The 13021-nt window shown below is 45.3% G+C and overlaps 2 protein-coding genes across 8 annotated transcripts in view; one reads left to right on the top strand and one right to left on the bottom strand.

Annotated features, from left to right (window-relative positions):
- Nucleotides 1–1375: 1375 nt before the first annotated feature.
- LOC106021987 (disintegrin and metalloproteinase domain-containing protein 1b-like) lies at nt 1376–4686 on the top strand. Its single transcript, XM_040731460.1, has one exon. It carries the CDS (start codon nt 1752–1754, stop codon nt 4215–4217), a length of 2466 nt encoding a protein of 821 aa, XP_040587394.1. The 5' UTR covers nt 1376–1751; the 3' UTR covers nt 4218–4686.
- Nucleotides 4687–8830: 4144 nt separating this feature from the next.
- The window catches only part of Tmem116 (transmembrane protein 116), a 41582-nt gene continuing 37391 nt past the window's right edge, over nt 8831–13021 (bottom strand). For 6 of the 7 annotated variants that reach the window (XM_040731611.1, XM_040731615.1, XM_040731612.1 and 3 more), the window contains 4 exons: nt 12201–12339; nt 10606–10750; nt 9949–10022; nt 8831–9311 (listed from right to left, as the gene is read on the bottom strand). In XM_040731611.1, the coding sequence (XP_040587545.1) occupies nt 9099–9311; nt 9949–10022; nt 10606–10750; nt 12201–12339 (571 nt within the window). In that variant the 3' untranslated portion in view covers nt 8831–9098. The remainder of the gene's footprint in view (nt 9312–9948; nt 10023–10605; nt 10751–12200; nt 12340–13021) is intronic. The other variant, XM_040731614.1, reaches the window with a different exon arrangement.

Genomic DNA, 13021 nt, shown 5'->3' with positions numbered 1-13021 from the left:
AAACTGGGTGTGGTGATGTATGTCTAATTCCAGCTCTCGGGCTGTGAAGAAAAGAGAATCAGGAGTTCAAGGTCATCCTCAGATACATAGCCAGCCTGAGCTAAAAGAGACCTTGCCTCAAAAAAAAAAAAGGCAAGGAATAGGCATAAAAATAGATACACAGACAAATTAACTGGACAGAGAAACACACACAAAGTTAACACACAATCAGACATCCACGAGATCCCTTCTTTGGGGCTTTGCTCTGTGGTTATTGAGGCACTAGAAATAGAATCAGAAGACCAAAGCCAATGACTCATGTGAAGTGAATTCGTACACATTGTTGAGGGAGATGTGACCAGCACTGCCATCACAGAAAACCCTATGGAGAGTCCTCATAAAACACAAGACATTATAGGATCTATATGATCTAGCAACTCCACAATTGTTATATGTCTAAAGAAGATGAATAATTGTACCAGAGACATGCTCTTCCATGGCTACTGTAGCAGTATTCATGACAGCTCAGATATGCAGCCAACCTACTAATTTGTTACAACATGGAGGAAACTGGAGGTCACAAGTGAAGTTAGTCAGACAACAAGAGCAATAACAAGTGTATAATCCTCTGGAGAAACTGGAAAGGTTGATCTTGCTAAAGAGCAGAGTGGGTGGTGCCACCAGAGACTGGGCGGTGGGGGGCGGGGAAGGGAGTAGAAAACAGTTCAGTAAGATTCACAAACACAGACGGTCACTTCTAGGTTTTTGGCAGTACAGTGAGTAAAACTTGTGAAAACTTATTATTTTGTGTTTGTGTGCATACCTGTGACCCTTGTGCACAGAGGCTAGAAGAAAGTTCACACATGTAATCTCACCAAATGTCAGGGCCAGGAGGAAGGTTAGGAGTTTCAGACTAGCCTGGGCTATACCGCAAAACACTACCACATAAACAAAGAAATACACACAATACACACATAACCCTGGGGGGAATCAATATGTCAGGGTGACTATCAAAAGGGTGAGGCCTTAGATGCCAGCCACTGTGGACATTAATTCATGAATGGGAAGTGTACTGTGCCATCGTCCACAGACTCTGAGAAGCCAAATGGAGAGGTAGAAAAGGTGACTACTGTCTTCCCCACAGGTTACAACCCTAATCCCATCTGTGATATGACACACGTTGAAGGGAGTCAGGTCACTGGCCTGATCTAATAGCCCAGTCTCCCCTCTCAGAAAGGGTTAGGATGCTTCTGTCTATGAAGCAAGGGCTTTAGAGGTCAAGAAACAGATAATAGAGTGTGTGTCCTGAAGGTATCTCCAGGGTCCCTGATCTGGAACATCTGAGGCTAGCTGAGCAACTGACAACAGGAAGGGTGGGAGAGCCGTGGGGGAGGGGTGTTCCGTGTGGCCCTGCTGAGTGAGCTGTGGGTATGTTATGTCCTCTCTCAAGGTAGTCTCACATTATAGAGTTCACAGTCTGTCACAGCACATCTCTCCATCTTGTCAAAGGAACTGAGTGATGCAGTACGGGAGCTGACTTTGAAAGACGCCACCAACAATGGAAGCTGTCTGAAAAGGCAGAGGTCAGAGACACCAGGAAGAGACCCAGTCAGCAAGCTAAGCTCACAGTGGTGGCGAGCTACCACCACTTAACTACACAGCACAGATGGGGGATAATACCTGGGGCTCAATGTCAGGGAGAGTGGCTGCCACTGCTGCTGCTTAACACACAGGTCTCACAGCATCAACTGAACAGGAGAGCCACGGCAAACATGGCTGCAGCGACACACTTTCCTCCTCCTCTTCCAGACAGACCCTGTGTGGCTTTGTATAAAGTTGGGGGAGCACTTCAGACTTGGGCTCCCCAAATGGAGAGACTAAGGCTGGTGCAAATGCCAGAACATTTGTGTGTCAGGCTGGTCGCCATGTTGCTCTTGGTGTTATTGATTTTTCTTCCAAGTGCATTCTGTGACACAGGATCTGTGTACTACTCTTCCTATGAGACAGTCATCCCCAAGAGACTGCCAGCCGAGGGGAGTGAAGACCCTGGAGGAAGGGTGTCCTACATGCTGCTGATGCAGGGCCAGCAGCAGCTGCTTCACCTAAAGGTACAGGGAGACCACTCTGTGAGTAACTTCCCAGTCTACAGTTACCACAATGGCATCCTGGGGCAAGAGATGCCTCTCCTCTCACAGCACTGCCACTATGAAGGCTACATGGAAGGGGTGCCAGGCTCTTTTGTTTCTGTCAACATCTGTTCAGGCCTCAGGGGTGTCCTGATTAAGGAGGAAACATCCTACAGCATCGAGCCTATGCTCTCTTCCAAAGGGTTTGAACACATTCTGTACACCGTGGCACATCAGCCTCGAGCCTCCTGCAGCGTCACTCCCAAAGGCAGCTCAGGGGACACCAGCCAGCAACAAAGGAACGGGAAGCCCTATGACCTGTGGGAGCTGTCTGACCTGAGGTCACACACCAAGTATGTGGAGATGTTTGTCGTGGTCAACCACCAGCGCTTTCAGATGTGGGGCAGCAGTGTCAACGAGACGGTCCGGGCAGTAGTGGACATCATCGCTCTGGCCAACAGCTTCACTAGGGGACTAAACACAGAGGTGGTGCTGGTGGGCATGGAGATCTGGACGGAGGGGGACCTGATCAAGGCCCCGGTGGACCTGCAGGCTACCCTGAGGGATTTCAACCACTGGAGACAGGAGAAGCTCGTGGACCGGCTCAGGCACGATGTTGCACACTTGATCGTCGGGCATCACCCAGGAGAGAACGAGGGCCAGGCGTTTCTCAATGGTGCCTGTTCAGGTGGGTTTGCAGCAGCTGTGGAGGCCTTCCATCATGAAGATGTCCTGCTGTTTGCGGCGCTTATGGCCCATGAGCTGGGGCACAACCTGGGTATCCAGCACGACCACCCGGCCTGCATCTGTGAGCATAAGCACCTCTGCCTCATGCACGAGAATATCACCAAGCACAGTGGCTTCAGCAACTGCAGCTCTGATGACTTCTACCGTTTCCTCCATGACCACAGAGGGGCCTGCCTGCTTGACAGGCCTTGGCACCAAAGTCGTAAGGGCAGAGCTACCCGTTGTGGAAACGGTGTGGTGGAGGATTCGGAGGAGTGTGACTGTGGCAATGACTGTGCCGATAACCAGTGTTGTGATGACAAATGTAAACTTAAGGAGGGTGCAGAGTGTAGTAATGAGCTGTGCTGTTCTCAATGTAAATTTCAAAAGATGGGACACGTTTGTCGTCCCATTGATGGAACTTGTGACCTGGAAGAATACTGTAATGGGACCTCTGCAATATGTCCCGAAGACAGGAGAATGCAAGATGGTTCTACATGTCATGGATCTTACTCTTGTTTAGAGGGTCGGTGTCTGGACCCTAGCTCTCAATGCTCACATATTTTTGGATACTCTGCACAATCTGCCTCAGATTCATGCTACAATTCTTTCAACAGCAAAGGGAACATGTTTGGAAACTGTGGCCTTTCTTCTAACTCTCCAGAAACACATGTCAAGTGTTCACATCAAAATGCACTATGTGGGAAACTTATATGTACAGAATTAGGCTTCTTACCACCAATTAAACCCAAACACATACTGATACAGGTCCCTCACTCACAGGAATGGTGCTGGAGTATAGCCACTTCTCAAGACGGAACAGATTTACCTTATAAAGGATATGTGAGGAACAACACTCCCTGTGGTGAAAATAAAGCTTGTACAAATTTTGTTTGTGAAGATGTGCCACCTGTATTCAACCCTGAACCTTCATGCAGTCAGAAATATTGTAATGAACATGGAGTTTGCAATGACTTAGGGAACTGCCACTGTCATTTTGGCTTTGCACCCCCTGACTGCAAGCATAAAGGAAACGGAGGCAGTGTAGACAGTGGTCCTGCCGGAGAATCACAGGAAAATCCTACAGAAGAGAGTGAATATGGTGACGAGCAAAATAAAGATGACTTGGCACTTAACTTAAAACTGATAGTTCTTGCTGCCATTTTGATACTCACAATACTCTTTATAATCGTATGCATCGTGATTACCTACAGTAAATCAGAGACTCCTTCTGAAATAGAGTCTCCAGAGTTAGAGGCTGAGGAAGAAGCCCCATCAGAAGAGGCTGAGGAAGAAGCCCCACCAGAAGAGGCTGAGGAGGAAGAGGAAGAAAAGGAGGAAGAAGCAGAAGGGGAAGAGGAGGAAGAGGGAGAGGAAGATGAATAAGTAGGGGAAACATAAAGCCAATAGCTTTCTCTTGCAGCCCCGAGAGAGAGGCTCAGTAAAGCAAAGGCTGTGTGAACTGACAGTTGTGATGCTCTTACTGGGACTTGAGGGCCTAAAGACACACTTGTGAGGGAGGGAGGAGACTCTATCCTTAGCATTTACTTGACGGTGTTTACAATACTTTACTTTTCACATTTCATTTGAACTTGTCACATGTATCTTTGGACATTCGTGTTCTTGTATCTTTGGGCTAATTTGTTTGGTCACCAGAAACTGTATTTTAGGACCTGCTTTCTTTCAAATAGATTGTCTGGTGCTCCTGAATTTATCACTATCCCCAGGATTTTTGTTCCAAGTAACAACTACCTATTATGTAAGGGCAATTTCCATGAGCTTCGGTGTTCTAACTTGCCCAAAAATATATATTAAAGGGATGAGTCTTTAAATAAAACTACTAATGTTAGACATGTCTTCAGGTCCCATGTAATATATTTATTGAGTCTGTTCTGTTGTATAGCTGTGTGGGAAAGGTTGTACCCCATAAGGCCCTGACATTGGATCTTGAGTTAAGAAGCCAGCATTGCAGACATCAGCCACAGCTCCAGGGCAAAGAGTACTTGCTGTACAGTCATGAGGCCTGGAGGTCAGACTCCTGTACTTACCTGACAAGAGGCAAGACAGGTATCTTGTATAGGCCCATAATCCAAAGTGGCAACAAACAGAAGGATCACTGGGACTTTATGGCTTCTAGCCCAGAGAATGCAAGCTCTAGGTTCAGGGAGAGACCCTGCTTCAAAGGAATAGGCTGAGAGTGATGGAGGATGTTGCTAAATGCCTCTTCTTCCCTGTATGCGCATGCACAGGCATCCCCCATCTGTACACATATGAACACTACACAATAAACAAGCTCATACTAAAGAGGAAGAGGAAGCAGCAACCAGCACTAAGGCAGTCTTGATGGTGGTGCTTGCCATACTGCCAGCTTTCAGAAGGCTGAGTCAAGGTGACTGCAAGTTTAAGACCAGCCTGGGTTACCTAGCAAGACTTAGTCTGAAAAACAAAGTGAAGCTAATTAGAGTTATTTTGTGCTCTGTTTCTAGAAAGTATGGCCTTTCTCATGAATCATCTTGCCCACATGCTTGTGGCATTATGAGGAAGATATCCAGTAATCCACATGTTGGTACCCCATAAGGACCACAATCCCCAACAGAGTCTGGTGATGTCTTGCTACCTTCTCCCTGCCTTCTCTTGGCTATCACAGGCCAGCCAAAAACCCAGCACTTTCCTTAGTTTCCTAAAGTCAATTCCAGATTCTAGATTTGTCTTCAGACTTGCGAGAAACAAAGGGAAGTTACAGAGTGGAACAGATGCTGCAGACACTGATGCTTTGAAGCCCAAGGGGCATGCTTGTCCTTGGGGGACCAGGGGCAGATGTGTCTCTCCTTGGGCCTGACAGCACATCTTTTGCCATCCCATTGAGTCAAACTGAACTCCCTTGTCTGGAGCTCAATTGAAGAAAACTAAAACAAGATAACCCCAAATTGATACAGTTCTGTACTTGATGAAAACAAAGTGCTACTTTTGTTTGTTTTTGATATAGTATCTCACATATGTGACCCAGGGACTGGTTTCTGACTATGTAGCCCAGGCTGGCCTCAACCTCATGGTAATCTTTCTGCCTCCGCCTCTGGAGTCCTGAGATTAGAAGTGTAAGCTATCACATGCAGATCAAAGTGTCATCTTTACTTGAAAAGGAAAATGGCTTATTGTTTCTCTAGATTTCTTCTGAAATGAAGTTTTGTCGTTGTGGTTGAATGGGGAACAGCTCAGTCAAGTGGTTTTTCAAGGGGGAAGAAAAATAGCTCTTCTTCCATGAACAGAAAAGAAGTAAAACTAAGTGTTCACCCTGATTTGTCACCCAGCTTCAAATTTTCCCATGTCTTCTTAGTCAGGCCTTCCCAGTCTGTGGGGAGAGGAGTCTTCCACTCCCCTATTCCTTAAGCACATGCCCTGCACCATTCAGTGTGTTATTCTAGATGTTACCACTTCTCCAGGGGAAGCACTCCAACACTGGTCTTGATCCTACCTATGCAGTAGATTCTGGGTCTCTGAAGCTTATGGACATAATGGAATAATAAACTGTAATTATAAGGCATTTCAAAAGCCTAGTCATTTGTTTAACCAGAGCTACAGGCAAAATTGTCTTCACATATAAGAGAATCTTTTTTTGTGATTTCACTTCATATGAGGCAACTCTCAAACACTTCACTTTCCTAGAATGGTGAAGACAGAATTTACAAACTTGACTGAGATTACAACTGAACTTTTTTTAATGTGGATGAGGTAAGATCCATACCTGAGGTTGTTATGATGTTTACCATCATAAAGAAACTATTTTAAGCAAGGTGGTGGTGGTGCACACTAGTCCCAGCACTAGGGAGACAGAGGCAGGCAGATCTCTGTGAGTTCAAGGCGAGTGTGGTCTACAGAGTGAGTTCTAGGACAGCCAGGGCTACACAAAGAAACCCTGTCTTGAAAAAGAGAGAGAGAAGGGTGGTGGCGGTGGCACACACCTTTAATCCTAGCACTTGGGAGGCAGAGGCAGGCAGATCTCTGTGAGCTCGAGACCAGGCTGGTTTACAGAGCTAGTTCCAGGACAGCCTCCAAAGCCACAGAGAAACCCTGTCTTGAAAAACCAAAAAAAAAGAAAAGAAAAAAGAGAGAAAGAGAGAGGGAAGGAGGGAGGAAGGGAAGGACAGGGGGAGGAATGATTTTAATTGGGATGACAATCTAGGGAAAAAGAATGGGGTTTAAGAATGATGGAAGGTGCTGGGTGTTGGTGGCGCACGCCTTTAATCCCAGCACTCGGGAGGCAGAGGCAGGCGGATCTCTGTGAGTTCGAGGCCAGCCTGGTCTACAAAGTGAGTTCCAGGACAGCCTCCAAAGCTACAGAGAAACCCTGTCTCAAAAAAACCAAAAAAAAAAAAAAAAAAGAATGATGGAAGGTTCAGAACAGTGGTGGCACACACTTTTAATTCTAGCACTTGGAAGGCAGAGCTAGGTGGATCTCAGTGAGTTTGAGGCCAGCCTAGTCTACAGAATGAGTTCCAAGACAGCTAGGACTGTTATACAAAGAAACCTTGTCTTGAAAAACCATAAGTAAAGAGTGCTGGAGGCCTTGGCCTATGAAGTGCTCAAACATCAATGATGAGCATACCTTACTAAGCTTGCACTGAAAATGCATACTTTTATAACACTGGGTCTCATCCTCTGTGTTTCTCAGATTCTTGTTGCTCCTCCCTTTAACAAAATGATGTCTTCATTTCTCTTGCTCACCATGTCCTGTCTTCCTTCTATACTGGCTATAGGTCTCTGAACCCTTGTTCTAGAAATCTCTGTGAACCTATTTCCACATTTTCCAAATCCTTTCCATGTTCATATAAATATATACATAGGCATTTGAGACCCATCTTTTATAAATAAGCCTATTATTTTTTTCTAAAGTGGAAAATCCACTAAGTCTTACATCTCAATTTTTCTTATTCTTTTTTACTAGTGTTCCATGGCATATTAGTTTATCTGTAGTTATTTAAACTATGTTCTTATACATAGATATGACTTTTGTTTTGGCTTTAGCTCTTACAGACTGGATGCAGACACAACCCACAAGTCAAAGCACAAGGTTTTTTTTGGGTCCTGTTCCAGGCTGTCTATGGCAGAGTTCTTGACCTGCAAGGCAATGACTGATGGGTGTGCTCAGGAAACTCACTGCAGGTCACTTCTGTTTCTTCTGACCTAAACCCTGGAGAACTTGTGGTCTCACTGCTGGCCAGAAGTACTACCAGTATATCAGCAATAGGACCCCTAGGAAATGGTCTAGATGCCGTACTGACAGTTGATGTTGTGGAAAAAGCAGAGAGCTGTCTTGGGCCTGGTAGGGCTCACAGAACAATGATGTTGGGAACACTAAGAACCCTGGGGCTGGCTAAGCTGTGGTGACTACTGCCACTGTCCTGGGAGCCTTGGCTCTAATTATGGGGCCTCTGTGGTTTCCATAGCAACTGTGATCAATCTCTCTCACCATGTATAGGACATATGATTCTGCCACCATGGCTCTAATGGTCACTAAGGAAGTTTTACTCAACCATAAATATTTCAGATGAATATAGCCACCAAATATACTTATATTTTTAAATAAAGTTTTTCCAAAAATCTATATAAAAACTGTTACATATATATACACCTGGCATTGGTGGCGCACACCTTTAATCCTAGCACTTGAGAGGCAGAAGCAGGCAGATCTCTGTGAGTTCGAGACCAGCCTGGTCTACAAGAGCTAGTTCCAGGATAGCCTCCAAATTAATACAGAGAAATCCTGTCTCAAAAACAAAACAAAACAAAACAAAAAACCCAAAACTGCTTTGTTAAACAACTTGAACAACACGGAAACACTGAGAATGAAGTGTGTGGCAGAGCACTTGAGTGTGCACATTCTCAGGCCTCCACACAAGCTCACTGCGTCAGCCCCAACTGCACACCTGCAGGCTGTTGCATGGCTCCCTGCTTCCCTTGCTTTCATGGATGGAGCAGAGTTTGTGAATGACATACACATATATGAACCTGAAATTTATTTTTCTTGAAGAAATGTAAATAAATCTTGTATTTGAAAAGTAATGAGTCTCTTAGATGGAAAGTGGCTATATCTCCCTGAACGAGCAACTGGAGAGATCCTTCCTAATTCACCCAGAATCCCCACTGACCACAGCCCTACATTGCCTTGCAGTTCTTCAGTCTGGGGTATGGCCAGAAGAGATGGGGGTTCTCCCTGCAGACCTGCAGAGTCCACTCACATGAAACATTCCCTTCCTGCTTGTTCCAGTTTCAAAGAACGGTGGAAGAGCTGGGAACAAAAGCAAGGGAAGAGTCCGGTGGGCATAGGCCCAGGCTCCTGCTATAGATTCTCTTCTGTGAACACAGCAATGGGGTCTGGGTGTCTGCATCACAGCGAAGCTCACGCTTTAGCTGCTGGAACTTGCACTGTGTCCAGCCATATACGCCACAGTTGAGCAGACCCTGGGATGCTGCTGTGAGAGCCTGCAGGAGATGGAGAGTGATGGAGCCCAAGCTGCAGACATAAAGTCCCAACCCTATGTGCTGTGTTGCCATCTGAGCTACTGAACTATATACAAGCTCATCTAAAGTCTTCATGTTATATCTTGCTGTGGACAGCTGAAGGCTAGTTCACTGTTCAGTATACAGATGAGGACAATAAAATGGCTTCAACTGCTGACCCACTTCTCATAGAAACTGTTCTAAGAAGTTCTCTGACAATGCAGGAAAGAGGAAAGCATTCCTTTACTGCTCACCACTCACTATGAACAGCTAATTTGTGCCATTTGATTCACTCTGGCTGGGAGAGCATCACCACCACCAGTGCATCACAACAATATACTCTAGGAGATCTTATTCTAACACCCATATCTTCAGCATAACAAAACTAAGCTGCCCAAAGATACCTGTGCTCCAAACTAGACCCAGAAACACTTAGACTAACTTGCCTTTGAGGAAATGGTTATATTCCTCCCAAGTGAGCACAAGCATTAGATGTTCTCTTTTGTAATGCACAAACAAATATACTGAAGGAAAAACACCATGTGTCCTCCAAATGGCAATGTAAGAGAATAGGTCACGAGGGCACAAGACAAGAGACTCTGGCTTTGGAAGGTCTTACCTGGAGCACAGAGAAGACCATGTGCAATAAGGTATCCTGTGGCTTGACCAGTTTTATGATCAGCAATGTGACAGCTGCAAATACACAATGTGTAACCTGCAGTTAGTTCTAAGTGCATATGCCTGAGCATTCCATGAACAGAAGCTACAGGTAAATGAAGGTCAGCCCTGAGATCAGTCAGTTATGTAAATCCCTGAGCTTTTGGCTTTGATTTCTGGTCTTTACTGATTAAAACTTGCAGATTAATACCAGGCAGAATGGTACATGTCTTTAATTCCAGCAATTTGAGACAGAGGCTGTAGGTGGACTTCTGTGTGCTTGAGGCAGGGGGTGGGGGTGGGGCTACATAATGAGACTTTGTCTCAAAAAATAAAGCAGTAAGTAAATAAATAAAATTTACAAGCTAGCTGGGCGGTGGTGGCGCATGCCTTTAATCCTAGCACTCGGGAGGCAGAGGCAGGCGGATCTCTGTGAGTTCGAGGCCGGGCTGGACCGACAGCCTCCAAAACAATACAGAGAAACCACGCCTCGAAAAATCAAAAAAAAAATTACAAGCTAGACAGGAATATGCAGTCATGATTTGGGTGAGGTCATCTTGTTTGACAAACCCCACAGTCACCTTCTTCACCTCCCAGTTCTTTTCACTAAGATACCAACCTGGGCCCCAGCAGCATACAAAGGCCACCAGGAAGAAGCGGACTCGCTGACTCACAATGTAAATCACTGCCCACTGCTCACTCTCCAGAAAGCCTGTCGATTTCACAAACTTCTTATACAATGTCTGGGTGTGGAGGAGTAAGACCTAAACATGAGTGCAATTGTGAGTAGTCAGTCTATGGCTTAGTCAAAATTCCAGCACTTTAGAAGGCTCACTCTACAAGGAGCTCATGTCAGGAAAAACTACTCTCCTCCTTTACCATGAGAGCAACTGTGGAGAACTATCCAGTGGGAATTTTCACATAGACAAACAGAGTTATTATTTTCAGTGTGTGAGCATCACCACCCCCCAGATTTCCCAACCTCAAACAAATCACAATATATATGGGAAGGCATGCTGTTTTCTTGTGGAGGTGTTAATCAAACCTACAGCCTTGTATGTGATTGGCAGGTATTGTACTAATGACCTACATTGCCACCCAGGAAGTTAAAGTGAGTTCTAACTAGCACATCTCTCAAAGTATCTTATTAGAGATTCTTCAAGGCCATGTTTCATGCTAAACACCCTGAAGTTCATTGTACAAAGGCTGAGATTAAATTCTCAACTCCAAGTAAAAAGAGTTTTTGAAAATCTCTTCTTAGCCAACCAATGGTGGCACATACTTTTAATCCCAGCACTTGGAGGCAGAAGGAGGATTTCTGTAAGTTTGAGGCCAGCCTGGTCTACAGAGTGAGTTCCAGGACAGCCAAGGCTAAAGAAATAGTCTCTGGCCAGGCGTTAGTGGCGCACACCTTTAATCCCGGCACTCGGGAGGCAGAGGCAGGCGGATCTCTGAGAGTTCGAAGCCAGCCTGGTCTACAGAGCGAGTTCCAGGACAGCCTCCAAAGCCACAGAGAAACCCTGTGTCGAAAAAAACAAAACAAAACAAAAAAAAAAACAAGACAAAAAAAGAAATAGTCTCTGGGAGAAAAAAAAAAAAAAGAACCTGCTTTCATTATCTGGGAAATTAAACCAAAGCACAGGTCCTATGTTAGAGTGTCACTTATATAAAGGATACATTGTGTCATATGATATTCTCTGGATCCTCATGGGAATCAAAGAAACACATTAATTTTAGAGTGAACATGATTGCCACTTAACTAATACAAGTTTTTTTCCCTGCTCATCATTTAATTTTGGGAAGTCCAAAAAAACAAAAACAGTAATTACATTGCCAACATCTCCTAGTCACTTTTTTTTTTCCCAAGATGGGGTTTCTCTGTGTAACAGTCCTGGCTGTCTGAAACTGGCTCTACAGACCAGGCTGGCCTTGAACTCACAGAGATCCACCTGTCTCTGCCTCCCAAGTTCTTGGAGAAAGGACCTCATATACAGCCCAGACTGGCTCTATGTAGCTGAGAATGATCCCGTTTCAGCTTCACATGCTCTCTGCATTCTAGGGAAGTGTTCTACCAACTGAGCAACATCCTCAGCCAATGACCACTTCCCTAGTGATGGGACCGCAGGAAATACATCTTTCATTGTTGCAGTCTTGGAATACTACCTATCTCTCCCAGCCATTCCTTTTTGCCATAACAGACAGATGGTACCATACCGTGATGAGGAGGAGGCCGAAGAAAAAGCTGGCCAGGAAAACAGTGACACCATAAAAATACAGTGTGCTACAGACAGATGTGTTGGTGGAAGGCAGGAGTTCAATCATAGCTGATGGTGGTGAGTGCATTAGGATACACCTGAGAAGAGAACCAATGGACAGGATAATACTACAAAGACAAGACAGGAGAAACAAAACAAAAACTGTATGTCTTAGTTAGGGTCACTATTGCTGTGACAAAACACCTTGACCATAAGCAAGCTGGGGAGAAAAGGGCTTATTTGGCTTATTCTTTCACATCTTAGTCCATCATTGAAGGAAGTCAGGGCAGGAACACTGAGGCAGGAGTTGATGCAGAGGCCATGGAGAGTGCTGCTTACTGGCTTGCTCACCATGGCTTGCTTAGCCTGCTTTCCTATGGAACCCAGGGCCACCAGCCCAGGGACCACTCACAGCTGCCTGGTGCCCCCAACATCAGTTACTAGTGAAGAAAATGCTCTGCAGGCTTGCCTGCAATCTGATCCTATGAAGGCACTTTCTCAGTCTGAGGCCTTTAGCTTGTGTCAGGGTACAGAGCACTATTCCGCACAGTGAGCACCTGTGTCTACCGTTTTTTCAGGCTTTTCCCACAGATGAAACATCTTGAAGTCACTCATACTGTCTGTTTCCTTGTGTATCTTCAGCCTGACTACATCATGTTATGTCTAGAACCCATTTCCAAAACAAGCTTTTTTTTTTTTGAGGCAGGGTCTGATGTTGCCCAGACTGGTCTCAAACTGATAAGTAGTTCAAGATGATGGTGAAACTCTGACCTCCTGTCT

Source organism: Mesocricetus auratus, unplaced genomic scaffold (assembly GCF_017639785.1).
Source record: "Mesocricetus auratus isolate SY011 unplaced genomic scaffold, BCM_Maur_2.0 Super-Scaffold_100025, whole genome shotgun sequence".
Classification (NCBI taxonomy): Eukaryota; Metazoa; Chordata; class Mammalia; order Rodentia; family Cricetidae; genus Mesocricetus; species Mesocricetus auratus.
This window is presented reverse-complemented; position numbering and strand designations above follow the sequence as displayed.

What these genes read in the sequence shown, in the direction of transcription:
- LOC106021987 (XM_040731460.1), top strand. Translation starts at nt 1,752, where the DNA reads ATGGCTGCAGCGACACACTTTCCTCCTCCTCTTCCAGACAGACCCTGT.